This window comes from Crinia signifera, chromosome 8 (assembly GCF_055691185.1).
Source record: "Crinia signifera chromosome 8, ASM5569118v1, whole genome shotgun sequence".
Lineage (NCBI taxonomy): Eukaryota > Metazoa > Chordata > Amphibia > Anura > Myobatrachidae > Crinia > Crinia signifera.
In genome coordinates, this window is record NC_139224.1 from 44,455,211 (window position 1) to 44,477,021 (window position 21,811).

At 47.9% G+C, this 21,811-nt stretch overlaps 1 protein-coding gene across 5 annotated transcripts in view; it reads left to right on the forward strand.

Moving 5' to 3' along the window:
* Window positions 1-10,145: 10,145 nt before the first annotated feature.
* ABHD6 (abhydrolase domain containing 6, acylglycerol lipase) overlaps window positions 10,146-21,811 on the forward strand; it is a 40,091-nt gene continuing 28,425 nt past the window's right edge. The window contains exons 1-3 of one of the 5 annotated variants that reach the window (XM_083156256.1): window positions 10,146-10,290; window positions 16,451-16,591; window positions 18,081-18,237. In XM_083156256.1, the coding sequence (XP_083012382.1) occupies window positions 16,473-16,591; window positions 18,081-18,237 (276 nt within the window). In that variant the 5' untranslated portion in view covers window positions 10,146-10,290; window positions 16,451-16,472. Of the gene's footprint in view, window positions 10,295-15,720; window positions 15,764-15,813; window positions 16,026-16,450; window positions 16,592-18,080; window positions 18,238-21,811 lie in introns of those variants that run through there. The other 4 variants (XM_083156257.1, XM_083156260.1, XM_083156259.1 and 1 more) reach the window with 4 other exon arrangements.

The following is a 21,811-nucleotide window of genomic DNA, read 5'->3' on the forward strand; positions in this document are numbered from 1 at the left end:
TGCTGGCTCCTAGATTTTAGAGACATTTGTGGAGCCCTGCCTTACGGTGTAGGGAAAATAGCAGTATGTATCACTACAAGGCTGGCCTATTCCCCATCACCATAACAACCTAACATCTATGGGTCCTTATGGTGAAGGGAAATAGCATAAACAAAGTAAGGCTGGCTAAATACCCTTCACCATAAGGATCCTTATGGTGAAAAAAAATAACATTATTGCTAGAAAGCTGGCCTATTCCCCTTCACCAAAAGCACATAACATCTATGGGACCATAAAGGTCCTTACGGTGAAGGAAAAATAGCATTATCACTGTAAAACTGGTGTGTTCTGCTTCACCATAAGGTCTTAACATCCTTTGGTCCATAATATCCTTATGGCGAAGGGAATATAGCATTATCACTGTAAAGCTGGCTATATGCCCTTCACCATAAGGTCTTAACATATTTTGGTCCATAATATCCTTATGGTGAAGGGAATATAGCATTATCACTGTAAAACTGGCTATATGCCCTTCACCATAAGGTCTTAACATCTTTTGGTCCATAATATCCTTACGGCAAAGGGAATATAGCATTATCACTGTAAAACTGGCTATATGCCCTTCACCAGAAGGTCTTAACATTTTTTGGTCCATAATGTCCTTATTGCGAAGGGAATATAGCATTATCTTTATAGAGCTGGCTAATTTCCCTTCGTATGCAGGATCTGACCACTAGGGGCATAAAAGTCCTTACGGTGAATGCTTTAGCTATTTACCCTTCACCATAAGGATCACATCGTTTCCACGAAGGGCATATAGACACAACCGTACAGCTCGGTAGCGGCTAGATTCCCTTCAGTCACCTGTGCCAAAGCGTGCAAGCGGGAGTCCTGGTACACATGATGTGGTGGGTATGTATACATATTCTGTATGTTTGCATATACACGTTTATGTCCTGATGAAGAAGCGAATATAATAAAGGCTTCAAAACTTTGACTGACTAGATTGGACCTACAGAGCATTATTTATGTGAGTGCCGCCTATGACAGAGGAGTATATTGGATCCCTATGCCAAAGGTACATACGGGTGGCATCAGCAGTATGTTATTGGTGAGGAGTGCTGTTCTTATTGGAAATTTTATATATATATATATATACAGGGGAAGAGCCGGCACTCCTCTTGGTGGTGGATAGCTTGCCCAGGTGCCTTCCAGGATGCAGCGAGCAATCCAGAATACAGGGGGAGGAAAGGGTGGCGGCATTTAGAGGACTTCAAAAGAAAATTCAGACCACAGTGGGGTTCTAGTTCGACGTTTCGGTCACAAAGACCTTTATCAAGAACTTATGCATGGGGGCGTGGTCTGACCACGGAAGGAGCAGGTAGCCCAGTCTTGCAGCTGCTGCAAGTTTTACCCTAAAAAGCCTGCTCACAGCCCTTTCCCACCACCTGGACTCACTTACCCACGTCCAGCTAGCCGGCGGGGACACTCCGGAGCCAAGCGGCACAAACAGCGGAGCCTGGGGACGATTTTAACACCCTCCCGAGTTTGAGGCCTACACTGAGCTCCAAGCCGCGGCCTCGATTTCTGCGGGCACCCGGCGGCGGAGCTCCGGAGCCGGATCGCGGCAGTTCTAGGCGCCGGGACCCCTGGAGACCCCTGAAACGGGGCACAGAGGTAAGCGGATCCCCCCCCCTGACCCAGCACCGCTAAAGGAACCTGGGTGAACGGCCTGGGAGCCCCCACACAGCGGAGGAGCCCAACTCACCCCCAGCCAGCTTACAAGCGGCGGCCATCTTGGATTACTCACTTCAGCTGCAGCATTACAGAGAGACTCCTCACTGAGACCCCACAGTGCCTGGCAGCCATCAGGGGCTATCCTTATGTGCAGGACCCCACACAGCACCTCCATAAGTGTAATTACAGCTGCCCCTCAATCCAGGGAGCCTGTAGGGGACATTTACATAGCGGGTGCTACTTGCTGCTGGTGGCCAGTGCTGGCATGACCACCCCATCTGGTCCCCCGCTAAACTGTAACCATCCTTACTACATTGTCCCCCAAGCCCTCCACTCCCTCAAAATGACACCTTGTATGCTCTAGGGGATGCTGACACTCACCTCCATTCCGCCATGATTTGTATCTAAACCGCAGTGGCAGTATGCCAGCGGGCCTACTCTAACTCTCCGACAGCTTAGCGTGTACCTGTCTTTGAGCCTCCTCTAAGTCTAATCATCCCGTCATCTGCCCCTTAACCTGCGGCAACCATGCCCCCTAAAAAAGCGAAGGAAACAAGTGGCGTCACCCCTGTCAGCTTTTTTAAATCCTCATCTCAATCGCCTAACCCAAAGCAGGCTGCAAACAAAGGTTCCTGTACGCCTACTTTATCAGCACACAGCGCACCATTTGAGCCTAACATGGCGGGCAACAGTCAACAATCACCAGTAGGGGATGATGCCCCCCTTACACTGGGACTGATGAAACAACTATTGGCCTCATTTAAAACAGAAATTTCCACAGACTTTAAATCTGCTCTCCAATCCTGCCAGCAGGATATAGAGGCGGTCGGACGCCGCACGGACCACATCGAGAACAAGATGGATGAAGTGGTCAAATCCCACAACGAACTTCTTGCCCTCCACGAAGGAGTCCAGGACGAAGTGAGGGCACTACAATCCAAGATTTGCGACATGGAGGACAGATCGAGACGCAACAACGTCAAAATAAGAGGCATTCCTGAATCTGTTTCCAACTCAGACCTAACGCAATATGTTACAGATGTGTTCTCCAAACTGATGCCAACCACACAGATCGCAGACTTTCTTTTAGATCGCATTCACCGCATCCCAAAAGCCCGGAACGCCCCCCAAGATGCCCCGCGGGACACGCTCATGCGCCTCCACTACTTCCATATCAAGGACTCATTGCTCAGGTCCGCTAGACCATCCAACCACTCCGCTTCAGCCCTTGGAGATCTCCAGATTTTTGGCGATCTGTCCGCGGGTACTCTGTCTCTTCGCAGGTCGTTTGCCCCGGTGACAAAGGCCCTCAGAGAAGCGGACATTCCTTACAAATGGGGTTATCCCACAAAATTGCTCATTCGGAGAAATGGTTCTACATTTGTTGTTTCTACACCCTCTGAGGGCTTACAGCTTCTGGCTTCCTGGAAACTAGAGGTGGGCCCCGCGAGGAGCCCTGAAGATCTGCGCCTCACCCAGGACTGGTCGGTGGCAGGTAGACCCAATTAGCAATACGCCATGCCCTGAGGCTGGACCCTGTCTCTCAACTACAATGGATGTCCTCTCTAGAATAGTCGATATTGTTCTATGACTGACTATGTTCTCTTTCTAACAGTTTATCTTGACTCAAGTTGTGTGATTTGGAATAGTTTGGGACCCTTACGGCCCAGTTGGTTTATATGCTACTGCTTAGTTTAATATTAATACATAGTAACTCCTGATGAGTCCTGGGTCGTGGCTCTCCTATAGAATAGAGCAAGCTCTTAATACCTACGGTTACCCGCTACGGCTCAAACACTCTACTGGCAGCAGTCCTTCCCCCCCCGGCCCTCGGGGTCGGTGGAGACCACGACTCAGGATCGTCTTACCGCCCTTATTCATCTCTTTCCCTATGTTCCCACAGGAGTGTTGGTGGTGTTAGCTACCCCCTCACGCCCCCATTGTGTCACCTAAGTTGGTGGCCCTCGATAGCCCCTCTATGGAGCTATTCTACCCCAGTCAACCCTCCCCCTCCCTTTGTTTACTTGGCTCCTTTTTATACTTCCCCCTTATTTTCTTTTATCTATCTTTAATATGCACACAGTTGTTCTACTATTACATGATGAGATTTGGCTGTGAAGTAACATGCCTACCTTACTGCTTAAATGGTTAAACTTCTATCACTGAACGTCAAAGGCCTTAACTCGCCTAACAAGAGACAGGTTGCCCTGAAGTACTTTAGCAAACAGAAAGCCCACATTGTCGCCCTTCAAGAAACCCATTTCCTCCAATCATCCCCTCCCCAATTCTCCAGCCCCCTCTATCCCCATTGTTACCAATCTAACGGGCCTAGCAAGAAGGCGGGTGTCGCCCTTCTGATCTCCAGGTCCTGTGACTTTGTACTGGAGCAACAGTTCACTGATCGGGAGGGCAGATACCTCATTGTCACCGGGAAATTAAACAGTAAACAAGTAACATTAGCAGTCCTCTATGCCCCTAACTCCAAGCAACTCCCTTTCCTAAGGAAGTTCTGTACCACTCTCTCAACATGTCGGAAGGGGCTGCTTATGGTTTTGGGAGACTTTAACCTAGTATTGGACCCCTCTATTGACAAAACTGTAAAACGCAATAAACATGGTAATCGCACAGAGCCCACTCAGTCCTCCGCTTTCCGGAGAATTATACACGAATACGATCTCTACGATGTCTGGAGAGCCAAAAACCCTAATGTAAGAGACTACACCTTCTTTTCCCCAGTCCATGGTACTTATTCCCGCATTGACTTAGCTTTCTCTGACAAATGGGCCCTACAACAGATTACTAAAGCTTCCATTCTGCCAGTGACATGGTCCGACCACGCCACATTATGTATACATTGGAACTTGTCCTCAGCCCAGATCCCCCCTAGCACCTGGCGCCTTGGCGAGTACCTATTGCTAGACCTGGAGGCACAACAGATTATTTCCGAGTCTCTTTCCCAATACCTAGAAAACAACTCACCTGATGACACGTCACAATTTAATTTCTGGTGCGCGTTAAAAGCAGTTGTCCGGGGATCCGCGATTCAGGCAGCGGCCCGCATACGCAAGAGAGCAGCTACTCACCAGTTAAATGTAGAAACCCGAATGGCAGATATGGAGGCAAGACACAAAATGTCCCCCTCTGATCCTAAGGTTTATAAGGACCTCCTGCGGGTTAGGGAAGAATGGAATGTCATAGCCTTACAGGAAGTGCATAGATCCCTATCCAAATTGAAACAGAAATTCTATATACAAGGTGACAGGGCGGGTAGACTCCTCGCCAGAAAGCTTAGGGGGAAACTAGCCAAAGACCGAATACGATCAATCACAGACAACAGAGGCCTTAAAGTGTCTAACCCAGCGGATATAGCTAATGCCTTTGCGGAATACTATTCTACCCTATACAACCTGAAGGCAGACTCAGCAACCCCACAGCCCTCAACTTCCGCTATAGATCAATTCCTAGCCCAGATTACTCTCCCTTCCCTCAGCATGAATGCCCTCCATACACTCTCCCAGCCCTGGTCAGCGGAGGAGATCAACTCTGCTATTGAGACACTCCCTGCCGAAAAAGCCCCCGGCCCAGATGGCTATCCCAACAAATTTTACTCCCATTTTAAAGATACCCTTTCCCCCATTTTGGCCCAAATGTTTAATGAAGCATCCTCGTTGGGTAGCTTTCCAAAAGAAATGCTTGAAGCTAGGATAGTAGCTTTCCCTAAACCAGGAAAGAACCCCGCCATTATAACCAATTATCGACCCATAGCATTGCTTAATTCGGATGTTAAAATTTATGCCAAATTGATAGCCAATAGGCTTAATCCCCTGCTCCCCACCCTCATTAACCAGGATCAAGTGGGGTTCGTGCAGGGAAGACAGTCACCAGATAACACTAGGAGAATAATTGATTTAGTCGAAGCCTTCTCTGGATCGGGCGAACAGTTGCTGCTGCTGTCCTTAGATGCTGAGAAGGCCTTTGACAGACTACATTGGGGCTATCTACATGCGGTTCTTCGTAAATTCGGTATAACGGGACGTGCTTTGACATCCATATCTGCCTTATATTCTTCCCCATCAGCTAGAGTATTTGTGAGCGGACTACTGTCCTCCCCCTTCAGAATCTCCAATGGAACTCGCCAAGGCTGCCCCCTGTCTCCCTTAGTGTTTGCTCTGGCTATTGAACCGCTTGCCGAAACTATAAGATCATCAAATACCGTTAAGGGCCCGGAGTTATCGGGCGTGACGTATAAAATATGTCTCTTTGCAGACGACGTCTTACTCTCCCTCATTGACCCAGAGTATTCCCTGCCTAGTCTCCATAAGATCCTGGATGTATATTCAGCTGTATCTTATTACAAATTAAACGGATCCAAAACTGAGGCTCTCCCTATAAACTTCCACCATGATCTCCTACAATCACTAAGAACTAAGTATCAATACTCCTGGCAAACCAGTAGTCTTAAATACTTGGGAATTCACATTACCCCTTCAACTGGGGACCTAATCCAGGCTAACTATACCCCGCTCCTCCATAAGATCTCACTGATGACAACCGATTGGATGATGTTGCACATCTCTTGGCTTGGCAGAATTGCGGCTTTGAAAATGATGATATTACCTAAAATTTTATACCTATTTAGAACCATTCCCCTCCTGGTTCCCATGTCCCTGTTAAATAAATTCCAATCCGCGTTTACTAAATACATTTGGAAAGGCGCTAAACCCAGATTAGCCCGGAGGATTCTATCACTCTCAAAACGGGAGGGGGGGGTGGCATACCCTGATCTACATAACTACCAAATCGCCAGTATCCTCTCTCAAATAGGTGCTTGGTTCGCGAAAGAAGACCCTAAAGTATGGGTGACCCTGGAACGTAATCTAATGTCCTCTTGCCCACTCACAGACTGTCTGTGGTTCCCCATTTCTGTAGACATCCGTTCCCTGACACCAATTTCTTCTATCATACACACTCGCAAGGCATGGCTGGAGGCGGCAAAATTAGCCTCAGATATATCACTACCTTGTTCCCAACTGTCGCTCCCAGCCATAGCCTCCCAGATACCAAATCTCTCCTTCACCTCATGGGTCTCTCAGGGGGTCTCAACACTCGCGGAAGCTACACCTTCAGGAACTTTACTATCATACGCACAACTCCAATCCCAATTCTCCCTCTCCCATAGGGACTTCTACAAGTTCCTGCAGCTCAGACATTGGCTGTTTACGGTAACCACATCTCCCCATGTCGTCCCCACACTCCCCCGGTATATTCTGAATAAATTGACATGTGTGGGTAGTAGGGGAGGTATCACCTGGTGGTATAATTTCCTGATGGCGCCATCGAGCTTCAAAAAACACCCATCCCTGATAAAATGGGAACAGGATTTGAAGGAATCCATTAGTGAAGAAGAGTGGCACCAAATCTTTCAAATCTGTTTTAAATTGTCTAAATGTATTTCACACTCCGAACAATTCTATAAACTACTGCACCGTATGTATATGACTCCTGTATTACTACATAAATTCAGTCCAGCTAACTCGAATCTTTGTTGGCGAAACTGTGGCCATGTAGGCTCCCTATTCCACATATTCTGGGAATGCCCATGCATCTCTGGATTCTGGGCCTCGGTTTTTGCTCTTGTCTCAAAGGTATTGAAAATACCCATCCCTCCGTCCCCGAAAGTAGCTATATTCCATTTGATAGGAGGGCTTTCCAGCAATGATAGATATATCATGGGTCATATACTAATCACCTCCAAAACTCTAATTGCGCAGTGCTGGCGCTCCACCAGAATCCCAACAATCCCTCAAATAGAACAAGCTGTTCAGTATCATTGTGAATATGAGACTGCAGGAGTACGCTACTCTTCCTCGGCTACCAACTCATTAATCAAATGGCTTAGCTGGACTGAATACTGGACCTCTAAAATATGACAGGCCATGTCAGAATTCACACTGTGATGTTTATTTATGTGCTGTTCTCCCCCCAACAGCTTACTCTATGTATGCCTATCACTGTATTTGAACAGTTCCTATAGTGATAGAAATATTGGTTTGTTATAGAACGTCTGTTTCAATGTGTGCCCCCTTTTTATTTTATTTTTATTTCCCCCCTCCCCCTAATACCTGTACTTCCCTACCCCCCTGCAATTTAACGTGTAAAACTAATAAAAATTAATCTTTAAAAGAACTTATGCATAAGTTCTTGATAAAGGTCTTTGTGACCGAAACGTCGAACTAGAACCCCATTGTGGTCTCAATTTTCTTTCGAAGTCCTCTGAGTGCCGCCACCCTTTCCTCCCCCTATATATATATATATATATATATATATATATATATATATATATATAAATATATATATATATAGGCTTGGGTATCGGCACTCTCCCCTCCTGTAAGTAATGATGAGAAGCCAGGTGCCCTCCGGGGTATTCAGGTAGGTAACGAGGTGTAGGTGGCGGCACTCACGGCGAATGAAATAATTCAAGCAACAGCAAAGAGGAAGCTTAACGTTTCAATTCTCGACAGGAATTTTCATCAGAAGCAATGTGACAATAAAAGACAATGATTTAAATACCTGATCCAGGGGGACTGCATCGACGTCCGTCCCGAGCGTCCACTTCCGCCGGCGTCCACGTGTGATAGCCGTCGCCGCCCAGTGATGTCATGGGTGTCTGCCAGTTGCTAGGAGACCATACACGCCGGTAGCCAGCGTGACGCTGCAATACAAGCTCCCGCACACAGCCTGTATCTACTGGCTAGATCTTTCATTCATCACGTGGCCCAGAGGGCGGCTGTTGGTTGCTTGGCAACGGTCAGCTGTGGGGATAAATATAAACAAACAAAAACGAATGTGAGTTAAGATGGGACAAGTAAATAGGAGTGTATATAAATATTGTGTATATAAACTTGTCGCGTCCGGCGGGGTCCCTACAGTGAATAGGAAATAACTAGCGCTATGCGCGCGGCGGTGCGGGAAGCGCTAGTTATTTCCTATTCACTGTAGGGACCCCGCCGGCCGCGACAAGCTTATATACTCAATAACAGAGCAGCAGGTTCCCCCGGCGGCACGGACACCCCTGCACGCACCAGCACTCAGCAGGGACGCCAGGGACGCAAGATTCTTCACAGGTACCATCCACCCCCGGCACCGGGGCGCCCCCACCCCGACTCGCCTGGGGTGCTCCGGTGCCTTGCACCGGCCCTGGTCTGACCTCTGACGGAGGAAGATCAAAGGTCCCTGCGGCTAGGCACAGGATGCAGGGCAAGGAGGCACCGTCCATCTCTCCCTGCTCTGTGTCCCCGCTGCTGTCCTCTCTGGCTGCTGCTGCCCTCTCTGTCTGCCGCTGCCTGTCAGTGTCACTCGCGGTGCCAGCATCAGGAAGCTCCCTCCAGGCTCCTAACTCCCCTTTGACTGCATGAATGGTAGCACTGGCTGACAATGGCATGGCCTGAAAAGTAGGCAGAGCTACCTGGGATGGATGGCGGAGCAACACGGTAGGAAAGAGGCGGAGCTACCTGGGGTCAGGGCTGATGGAAGGAGCAGAAGATGAGCTGCCAGCCAGATTTGAAGGTAAATAAAATGTGAGAGTTTTATTCTGTCAGTAACTGGTCTGGGAGTTATGCAGCGCTACTGCTGTCAGCTACTTGTGTGGATGTTACACAGTTTGTGGGGGGGGGTTTCACCTTACGGTGTACACTCTGCGCTAAGGGTATACCCTTAGCGCAGAGTGTACACCGTAAGGTGAAACCCCCCCCACAGACCAACTAGAGGTATTGGTAGTATACCTCCACACTCATTGCAGCAGGGTTATCACATATAGTCCACGGCGCAACTCCTCCCGAAAAACCCACCCTTATATATGTTACACAGTTCGACTCCTGTCGGCAACTGGTCTGGGTGTTACACAGTGCTACTACTGTTGGCAACTGACCGTTATGCAGCCCTACTCCTGTCAGCAACTTATGTGGGTGTTATGCAGCGCTCTTTAGCTTGACTACAGATATTTCTTGGCTCTTTACCTCTGACCGGTTGGCCACCCCTACCCTAGTGGATGGTAGAACATGAAATACCTCCTGTTGGTACATGTTGGCTCCCAAAAAATGTGCAAAAATGTCAACGTAATGCTCGTGTCAACCTAATGACATGTCGACCTTAACGCATGTCGACCTTAACGCATGTCGACCTTAACGAATGTTGACCTAATGGTGTCGACCTAATGGTTGTCGACCTTTTTGCTCTCTACCCGTTGTCCGGATACTTTTCCAGCCTGGGGGAGGGCAGCCTGCTATGATATCATACAGTATGTGCCAGTAACATCTGAGACTGGCTCCTTCCCTGATGGTTAGATATGTGCTAAAGCAGGATAATATAGCGATCTCTGCACAGGACGCCGCGCTGAAGCCCGCAGGCAGCCGTGGTCGCAGTGACACCGCCATCTAGTGGCCGTGCGTGGTCATTTCGGTCGGCGCACATCCAGCTTCTCCGTCGCCTTTAATGAGAGTGCGGCAGTTCCGGGTGTGATCCCGCAGTGATATCCCGGGACGATCCGGCGGATCCACCGGAGCCAGGGTCCGGGTAGGTGAGCGGCTCTGTCCCGTCTGCCCAGCACCATATGATGCACTATTGTGTCCTCACCATCCTCACCCTGCCCTCTATGTTAGTGTCATGGCTGTGTGTCTGTCACTGTGCATCTGGGTACAGTGGCACTGCCACGCTGTGTCACTACAGTGTCACTATGTCCTGCTGTCAGTGTCCCTGTAGTATCCGTGACGTCACTGGAAGTGTCATTGCTTTGTCCAGTGTCACATTATTGTGTGTCTGTCACTCTGTGTAACATTGTATCACTGGTTCTGTGTAGCATCACAGTGCCATCATCTGTCCTGTCAGTGTCCATGTAGTTGTATCTCTGACATCAGTCACTAGAAGTGTCATTGCTTTTAGCCAGTGTCCCATTGTTGCATAAGGCACCACAATCTGTCAGTGTATCATCTGCTCGTCTTCATATTCTATTATAATTCCTGTCATTACTTGTGATTGAGTTGTGAACGTGACAGACTGATGATTATATTACAGTGCCCATAATTAAGTAATAGTTAGCAATGAATACATTCTTACTGCTCTCTATAATGCAGGTACAGAGAATAGTATTATTAAAAGTAGCAGCGCTGAGTGTTCTTCTGCCTGCACCCCTCCCTCCCCTAACCTTTCGCACAGCGGCCCTGCACATGCATATAATCGGCCATACGCACGGACAGAGACGCATCCTCAGTCCCCGGTGCGAATACGTTGGTGACTGATCACTGCAGAATAATCCCCCTAGTGTAGTCTAGTCCCTAGTCTCATCTAGCCTTAAGTAAGTTTAGGCATTGCAAACTTTATAGCCACCAAATTTCCATCTCCATCCAGTCAGTGCTTACTGTACATGTAAAGGTGCAGAAGGAATGGTGTAATGGTGGTTAGCATTACTGTTTCACAGCACTGAGGTCAAGGGTTCAATTCCCTCCATGGCTCTAACTGTGTGGAGTTTGTATATTCTCCCTGTACTTGTGTGGGTTTACTCCGGGTACTCCGGTTTCCTCCCACATTCCAAAAATATACCTTTAGGCTAATTGGCTCCCAACAAAATTAACCCTAGAATGTCTGTGTGTGTGTGTACATGTGGTAGGGAATATAGATTGTAAGCTCCACTGGGGCAGGGACTGATGTGAATGTTCAAATATGTTTCCTAGATGGGCGGCCATGATTTTGGTCTCAGGCATCGCATTTAAAAAAAAATCGCACCGATCGCATCGCATGCAACCAAATCAGATGCGATGCGATCAATGCGATTTTCGCGATTTTACATAGGGAACCATGTTAAACGGCCTATCATTCATAGTGAACATAGTGAACATAGGCCCCCAGACCCCAAATTTAATTGAATAACCACCCTGAAGTGTGAAATGCCCCCCCCCCCCATTGTTAACGCCACCCCACTATCAACGTAAACTCGAAGCGTGGCGAGCGCAGAGAGCCCACGATGGACGGCGGTACGCGTCCCCCGACCTATTCATACCCCCACTATCCACATCGGTGTGGAGTTGAGAATAGAAAGAGTTGAGAATAGAAAGTGTAGCAAGCGCAGCGAGCCACCAAACCCGAAGCGTAGCGGGCGCAGCGGAATACGCCTCCGAAGCGTGGCGAGCGCAGCAAGCCCCGTGAGGGGACACGGATTACTTAACATGTATTCCGCGGCCCCTCGCGGGGCTCGCTGCGCTCGGCACGATTCAGGCTCGTCATACGCGTCCCCTCGCGGGGCACGTTACGCTCACCACGCTTCGGGCTCGCTGCGCTCGCCACACTTTCTATTCTCAACTCCACATCGACGTGGTTAGTGGGGTATGAAAAGGTCGGAGGACGCGTACCGCCGCCCCTCGCGGGCTCACTGCGCTCGCCACGCTTCGGGTTTACGTTGATCGTGGGGTGGCGTTAACAGTGTGGGGGGGCCATTTCACACTTCAGGCTGGTTATTTAATTAAATTTGGGGTCTGGGGGCCATTTAACATTGTTCCCTATATAATTTTTGGTTGTCTGCGATGCGATCGACGCAATTTTAAGTTAACATAGGAGTTCTATGTAATATCGGTTTGATCGCATCGGTCGCATCGCATGCCATTATAATGGCATGCGATGTACCTGCGATCACCACGATGGGCGCCCATCTAGGAAACAAGTACCAAATATTCTCTCTGTAAAGCGCTGCAGAATATGTGTGCGCTATATAAGAAACTGTTAATAAATAATAAATGAATAAAGGTGACATGGAGATTGTAAAAAGGTTATTTATGGAAAGCCAGACATGTACACGCCAGCTGTCTGTGTTCCTGCAGCTGTGCATACTCATAACGGTGATCACTAGTCAGGGTCCCTCAGTACCAGGCACATGCAGTCAGGGGAAGCCCTGTCATTAATGATTAAAATAATACAAGGAAGATACAAGGAAGATACCTATGACACATATTCTGTGTCATAACTATTTTCTTTATATTATTCTAATCATTTTTAACTGTGCATCATGTTTTTATTGATTTGGAGGCACCGAAAGCGATGCCTCCAGCTGTCCTGTACAAATTGATAGAAGCAGAGGACGGGCAGGGGGCGAGGACAAACAGGGTGCTGTAAAAGCCCATTAAAAATACTAGCTCAAGCGGCACCTTTACAGGTGGCTCAGGGACAGGGGCGTGCCGCAGCGCTAGCAGCCAGCCGGTACCTCTCTGCCTGCCTATCACGTTCCATTGCTGATCGCTGGGGCTGCAGCTGAAGCACTGGGCACCACTGCACGGCTTGTCCACCAGCTCACCCGTCAGCTCACACTACTGCTCGGGCTCCTGCACACTGCAGCAACCAGGGCCAGCCCGACTTGCCTGATACGCGGCCAAGTGCAGTGAGGAGTTTGTCGGGCAGTCTGACCACACACCGTGTCTATGGGGCTTAAGTAGTGGTGTTAGGTATCACAGGGGTCGGCTGATTTTCGAGACAGCTGTCCCCCCACTGGATCAATGCTGAATTGCATTGGTATTTTAGTAGAGCTCTGGTGCTCTGTAGTGCATGCTGAATGCAGCCCTTATTCAAGGAGACAGAAACTCCAATACAATATCAGCAAGTATTTATATACCAGTGTTACAAGCTCCAACAAGCACATGACCATAATGCAGGAAGGAGCTGGGGGCGCAGACACTTCCATGTTACCCATCGCTATCCTGCAGTGACTGACTCCTGTGTGTGTGCAATACATGCACTGTTGTGCGAATTGCAGGGGCCCCTCACAAAGGAAGATGTACACTGCCATTGTCAAGTGTGCAATATTTCTGCACATGTAGGGGGTGATTCAGACCTGCTCACTAGGCTGGGTATATTCGGAGCCTAGTAAGCAGATTAACGGCAGCTGGATCCGGTCACTACCCTGCGAGCAGCTGTGTACGGTGACACAACCAGCCGCAAGAGCCGCACAGAGGAGAAATCCTTTGATGGCTGCTCACCATCAAATGTCTTTTCATCTGTTCGCAGCACAAAGTCGACCTAATGCTTGTGTCAACCTTCCAACCCTGTCGACCTTCGACGTGTCGGCCTATAACATGTGATGATCTTCAGTGGTCGACCCAATGCATGTCGACCTAACGACCATATACCTCCCCACTAGGCCCTTATACAACACCTCAACAAGCTCCTCCATTTCCCTCATCAGTCAGAACTGTCACCACTTCCCACAATGCACTGCTTGCTTTCTGCTTACTAATATATGACATACTCTGGGCGGGATGCTCTGACATCCACGCCGCACATCGCCGGCTACCGCAGACATAATTATCGCATATGCACTAACATATGTGATAATTATGGCAGAGGACAGCTCTTGCGTTAAGAGCTGTCCTTTGCGTTGTGGCTGGCAATGTACCGCCAGTTCCCCCTCCTTCCCTTACCCGGCTGCTGCTGTGGGCTGGTGGGCTCTCCTCCCTCACCCGGAAGAGGATTTACAGTGCAGAGGGGAGGAGGTCTCAGGTCCGTGACGGGGGGTCAGTGTGAGGTGGCAGGGGTCTGTGGTGGGTCGCGGTAGAAGCCCATAGGCTTCTATGGGGTAATCCGGTGGTGGGTCTTTAGTGCATCCCACAATGTGGTAAAAAGCCCGATAACCGGGTTTTTACCGCATTTTTTCGTTTAGAGAATCCCACCCTGTAGCTGCTGACAGGAACATTGTTGACCTTCATTCAAGTGACAATTATTTGCTTTTGCCTCATTCAGATACAGTGGCCTATATCCACCGTGTCCATTATAGGCCTATTTCATATTTGTATACAAACCTAATGGTTTCCGTACAAATATGATGTTTGGGAGTCTGGGCATGTGCGGAACAGGTCCTGCGATATCGCTCACAGTCCCTGTCAGCCACAGCATGGTCTGCGGCACTTGGCACCGTTTTCCAAAGCTGGGGCGGGTCGATTTTAATTGGTTTGAAATCAAGAAAAAGGACCTTCATTTAATAAACACGCCCCCCCCCCCCCATGTGTTTGGTTTGGTCAGGACATAGAAATATTATGTGATTACGACCTCTATTCAAAAGTCCTGTCTCACAATACAGTGTAAATCCTGAGCGCTACAGAAATTAGCAATGGTTTGCTCTGAGCATCATGTGATAAACCCACAAGGGAGAGAGTGCACTACTGTACATAGAATTGGTGCAGGAGAGACATGTGGCGCAGTGGGGCAGATGTATTAAGCCTGGTGAAGAGATAAAAAGTGGATGGTGAATTATCACCTTACAATCAGCTGTGTTTAAAATTGACTGTTGGGAGTTGATTGGCTGGTGCATTTTATACCTTCCACACTGGTATCTAGACTCATGATAGATTGACTATAGCTCGACAGTCAAAAGGTCAACAGTCAAAAGGTTGAACATCACTGAACAATATCGGTGGCTGATATCTTTCAGTGTGTACGCACATCGGCTGCCCATGGGTGATATAGTTAACTGTATCAGCATCGCTGGGTGGCTAGTGTATGTGGGGCTTTACAGTCTCCAGTGTGCTGGTTTCTGAGGCTATATGTGATTTTGAGGCTATAACCGCTTGCTAGATTTAAAGCGGCAATTAGTTTAAATGCAAAACCAGGTTGTTGCCACTTGAAATCTAGTGGCTGTCTGGCCAGAATCTCGCAGGGACCAGCAAATCAGGGGTGTGGTATGGTGTTCAGACAGTCGGGATTCCGACAGTCATTAGCCCGACGTCGGGATCCAGACTGCCCAGACGAATGTTTATGAAGGTGGGAATATGGGACAGTAAAAAGTCTTTCAGGATATGGCACTGGGCCAATTTAGGCCATTACATAATTCTCTGCGAAATAAAGGGGTTAACAGTTTTACTGTATAGTCCCGAACAAGTCAGCATATCATGTTACCATCACACGTTATCAGTTATAAGGCGTGCAAAGGTGGAACTTAGTGTGAGTCTGTGAGGGGTCAAAGTTTGTCATACTACCCTGTCATCGCTGCGTTCTCCAGCTAAGCAGAGTCCCAGTAAGTGCAGCGAGTACAGGGGGATTGTGAGTCCCTGAGGGGGATCCTGGAAGAGCAGATGATTGCTGTGCGCTTGACTTACATTTTGTGACTGAGATATGCAGCTCTGGCAACCAGGATAATGCTGATCACAAGGAGAAAACTGCTGACAGATAGAGACTGACTGCGGCAAGACTTATACAGACGTTCTAGCTGTATCTCTGGGGTTCATATACAGTGTTCTAGGCTGGGGAATTGTTATAATCATCGCTAATGAGCTTTCGTATGTATTTATGACCTATTGGTCAATATGTGGGACTGTTTATGTGTGTGATGTAGTCTGCTACATTTATGTTTATTGAATAACATGGCAAATAATGCAAATGTTCTGTAAACCATATCAACCAGCCACATCAGGTCTGTTAGTAGAGGGCAGAGGCAGGTCATCTATAGAACATACGCTCTGGTGGAACTACAAGTCCCCGCATGCCCTCAGAAGTTTGCCTTGTAAACGAATGAATGATTGTGTATACACTGGCATATACTGTTAGATTTCCCGGCAGTATAATGGGAGAAATATATGGAGAATAAAGTTTTTGCTTTTAAGGCTTAGATAAAGTTATCCGTGCAGGAGGTTCTGCAGCAGCTGCAATGGAAGCCTTTCTTGCTATGCTTCTTTATATTAAACTGTTCCTCCTTGTATTCTAGGCAGGATCTAACTGGAGAGACCATGGACCTGGACGTACTTAACATGTTCTTGATTGCAGGCGGCACTTTGATTATCCCAATATTGGCTTTTGTGGTCTCCTTCTTCCTATGGCCGGCTGCCCTCATCAAGATTTATTACTGGTGAGGTTCTGATTCCAGACCCTACTTCCACAGAGACACAGATGTAACATTACTCCATTACTTTTCCACACTTACAGATATATATGTAAAGGCTTCTGTACATCAATGGATTTTAGAATGTTTAGGGGGGGGCTTCATTGTGTTTCTATGTATTTGAATGTCCATATTGTCAGTTGTTGTCTCTCCTCCATGGTGGTGGCCATTTTGTTGAGGACATTTATGTATATTTTTATACAATCACCCGCAGCTGCAGAGGTGGTCCGGGCTCCCTGTCTGTCATGCACCAGGACAACAGTACCTGCAGTACCCCCTTGATGGCGGCCTTGTGCCCAGGCTCAGCTCTATCCTGGGGGATAGTACAGCGCCAAGACCAATTAATTTATGAGTCTTATGATGAGCATAGCGTCTAAAATGGGATTTAACATTCCTCATGCCCCTTAGCTACATTTGATGCACACAAAAAATACCAAAAATTATGTAAAATCTTTACATATGGAATAAAAGATACATCATTCATATAGATGGGGTTTCCCAACTACAGTCACCAAGAAACCTTAACAGTGCACGTTTTCCTAGTTGGTAATTCTTTCACCTGTGATTCTGTGATGAGACCACAAAACACGCTCTGTTAGGTGGCCCTGAGGGCTGGCGTTTGGTAACACTGACATGGTCACTATGATATTTTTTAGAGGTTAAAATCACGTGTGTAAAAAATAATTTTTACGATTCATTGCTACTAAATAAATGTAATGATATATTGGTTAGGTACACTTTCTAATAGGGTGTATACAACTTGGAGTTTTTACCCAGGTACGTTGATGTGAAAATCGCTGTCCGATAAATTGCTCACTGCATGCAGTAGGATTGGAAAGTGGTTCACGCAGCCAGTAATACAGGACAATGGACGGCGATGATGCGGTAGTGTACATCAGCACCAACTGCTTATTGCCCGACCATACACACTAGGAGATTTGGAGCTTAAAGTATCTCAAAATGGGAAAACTGCGCTACTTTGAGCTCAAAATCTCCTAGTGTGTATACATCTTTACTGTTTAACTATTGTTTTTTAATTGTTTTAACAATAAAGAAATGGATAATTGTCCCTTTCTATGTTGTACTGTATTATTAGTTTATGTCAATTGGAGTTTATAAATTACTAGCACATATAGCTTTTACTGTTTGTTACAGGATCACCATGGCAAGGAAGTTGAGTTGAACATTGTGGTGCCACTTTGCAGAGAATTGAGTTGCCCACATAGAATGGTAGAGAAACCATTAGGAACAGAGAAGGAGCAAGAGCCTGGGTCATATAGTCCTCATATTACTGGGAGCCAAGGTCACCTAGTCCATTAACTACTAGGACAGCAGGGTATTGCTGTAGGAGAGATGGTTCTGCTACATCATGAAGTAGTAGAAGCATAGACTTGCTGAGAACATGCTGCGGGGGAGGACTATGTTCGTTCTGCTTATAAATGTGCTTCTGTTGCAGGTATTGGCGCAGGGCTTTGGGAATGCAGGTGAAACACGTCAGCTATGGGAACTACAGATTCTGTTACACAGTTCGAGGTAGACCGGGGCCCAAACCATCTATCCTCATGTTACATGGATTCTCTGCTCATAAAGACATGTGGCTGGCCATAGTCAAGGTGAGTAACTTTTATATTGACTTGTTCTCCCTTCTGAGTGGAGGTATTTACTGTATATTGGGCGCTTGACCAGCTTTCATAACAATGTGGCTAATAGCCATTCACTATGGACCAGGGGCTCAGGAACATATCATGAAGGGCCTGCATCAGCGTTCCGTAGTGAATGAGGAGGATCTATTCTTACAGCCCAACAAATGCCTGTCTACTGTACCTGTAGGCGACGCACTACAGTTGTTTCTAGGGGAATAGGCCTCATTTGCTGTTGGGCGTATGCAATGTTTGTAATATGTATGCACACCACAAATTCTTCTGGATCTGGAGTTTTGCATATTGTAGACTTGCATCCCCCTGTGCGTGGGCCAGCACACATAAGCTGAGTGCAGGGAGAGCGTATTCTCTTGTGGTTTTAATGTTACCTGATGATGTTGATCATTACCTGTGCCGGCACAGATTGAATACCTCCTAAGCCATCATCTTGACCAGCTTTTATCTGCTATATATATTTATATTGGCAGCTTGACAGCACAGTGGCTAGCACTGTGACCTCTTCACACTGTCATTGATTTACATCAGGGATTTACCTCCCACACACATACTGATCAGCTTAGTGGCTTCCAACAAAATTATCCTGTGTGTGTGTGTACAGGGAATATAGGGCCTGATTCAGGTGCTGCAATAAGCCGGCGACCCTTACATATTCTCAATGGACCTCCACCCCCACTCATAATCTCGGACACTCCCTTGACCTAGTCTTCACCCACCATTGTAATCTCTCTGATTTCTCTAATTCTTCCTTCCCACTCTCTGACCACAATCTGCTCTCTTTCACCCTCTCATCCTCCCCTCTCCCCTCATTGCCCAGACCCACAGTCACCAGACGTAACCTCGGGTCTCTTGACCCCACTGTCCTGTCTTCCCTGGAGACTTTCCTCTCTCCTCTCTCAACCATGACTTGCCCCAACCAGGCTGCCTCTTTCTATTACTCTTCTCTCACCTCTGCTCTCGACTCTGTAGCCCCCCTCCACACTGTTCCCCTTCGACGCTCTAAACCACAACCCTGGCACAACAAAATAACTCGTTTCTTGCAAAAATGTGCACGCTCTGCTGAACGCCTCTGGAGGAAATCTCACTCTCTGGAAGACTTCCTCCATTTCAAGTTTATTCTCTCCTCCTACAGCGCTGCTCTCTCCTATACCAAACAATCTTTCTTCAAATCTCTCATCTCTTCCCATTCCTCCAATCCCCGACGTCTCTTTGAAACTTTCAACACTCTACTTCGCCCTGCACCACCCCTCCTCCCTTCATCCCTCACTGCCACTGACTTTGCCTCCTTCTTCCTCTCTAAAATTGAGGTAATCCGACATGATATCTCCTTCCATACCCCCTCTGCTGCCCACCCACCCCAATCATCCTCCCCTACCAACTACCCCACTCTGTCATCCTTCTGCCCTACCACAGCTGAGGAAGTCCGCTCCCTCATCTCATCCTCTCCCCCCTCTACCTGTCCCTTGGACCCTCTCCCCTCCCGTCTCCTCAGTTCCCTCTCCCCCACTGGCTGCTCCCACCTTGCTCACCTCTTTAACCTATCTCTTTCTACTGGCATCTTTCCCTCACCCTTCAAACACGCTCTGGTCTCGCCTATTCTTAAAAAACCTAACCTGGACCCTTTTGTGAGGGTACGAGTTCCTCAATCACTCAGACACCGAGCAGATGAAACCAAAATATGGTTTATTTTTATCACAGCACACGAAAGTAGATGAAGACAGGAAAAAGAGTCAAATGTAGCATATAAACGTTATCGGGTAGCAGTCCAATGGCAGTCCTTGTAGCAGCAGTTCCAAAGCACAAAACTATCACTTAATCCACACAGCAGTGATAGCCGAAACCTGTGTAAATCCACACAACACAGACGCTCCACACCAGAGCTTGGTAGGATGCCCCCTTCCCGGGCAAACGATGTGTTCCACAAGATCCAGTGAAGGGTAGGACCCCTGAGACCGGATTGCGACTAACATACTGAGCTGGCAGGTGTACAAGTCATTTTAAAAACTTCCAATTTCCCACGCTTCTCCATACCATCAGTGGGCTTGCACTCAATCCCTATTGGTGGATTCAAGTCAGGTTTATCCCCCCTCCCAGGTACTGCTGCTGCCCATCTGCTTCTGCCCCCTGCTGGGGTCGGTTCCAGAAAGTCTGGAAGTGGCCAAGATATGCATAGCAGAGTCAACACAAGATACAAAACACAGTCTGATTACATTATGTGGTGGTCACCCCCTGTGGACAACCTTCCTGTTGATAGTAGGGGAATTTGATCACCCCCTGTGGTGATTGTCCTTCAGCTATCCCCCTCATGTAAACAGCAGGAACAATAATCGGCTGATTACATTATGGGCTGATCACCCCCTGTGAAGATTGTCCCTCAGCTTCCACCCTCCTGTGATAGCAGGAACAAAAGTATGGTAATTGGACATAACCTTTTGGTGACTTATTTCCTGGGTATTTCCTGGCAGACCATATTAGGGCAAGAGCGATCTGATCTGGAAATACACACAGATTTGGGGGATAGAAACATCTATGGAGAATAAGAGGGTACCGACGGACTAAAATAGTACATTAATTACTACACCTAATAAAATATAGTAATTACAGATTTACAGTGAATCTGATAACCTCACATTCCTTCCCCTACTATTGTAGTCCCGGTACCAAGCTGTTCAGGAACCAATAACAACCTGGAATAGCGGGATGCAGAGCCGAGAATCTGGGGTTTGGATATACCACCTGAGTCCCACAGGGTGACATCATACCAAACCCATCTTGTAAAAGGCGGCTGGTTTGCAGAACCAGCAAGGGCATGATTACAGTCTAAGTCATACATTGGAACTAACAAGGGCTGTAGCGATTCCTCTTCTTCGGATTCTGGGTACCCCCCCTCTGCAACATTGTAACCTACTAATACTTTTGCCTCGGGCACAATGGGGCAGGGACCACTTTCCACCTCCCCCTCTTGCCCAAGGAACAGGGGCCAAACAGCAGGCCAATATAGGGGCTCTGGCCCTGGCACTTCCACCACCCCGTCATGTCCTTCCTCCCCCACACCCAAACTAGGGGCATGGCAAATTTCAGTCCAGCATTTGGTCTCAATGTCCAGGGCTGAGGAGGGACCCTCCATCACAAACAATTCCGCTGGTGGCTGCAGGACAGGCTGTGTCAGCTCTGTCCCCTTAAAAGCCAGATGCTCACCTGCAGCTACTTCTGCGCACACCTCCTTCTCCGCGATAGCCTCCTTCCCCAGCTGAGTATGCTGGGCAGCCCGAAACACGACGTCATCTGTGACTGGTGTGCTGGTGGCCTGGATGTTGTTGGATACTCCTCTAACCACGGTGATCTCCTCCTGGACGCAGTCCTCATAGATCCCCTGGCAGCAGGTTAATAATTCTGCATCTCCCACCTCAGCAAAAGGGAAGCTGTAGCGCAGCTCCTCCTGAATAACCTCCTTCACTTTGGGGATAACCTCCCCCTGCAGAGAACACTGAGCAGCTTCCTCCCTAGGATGGGGGAGAAGCAATTGCAA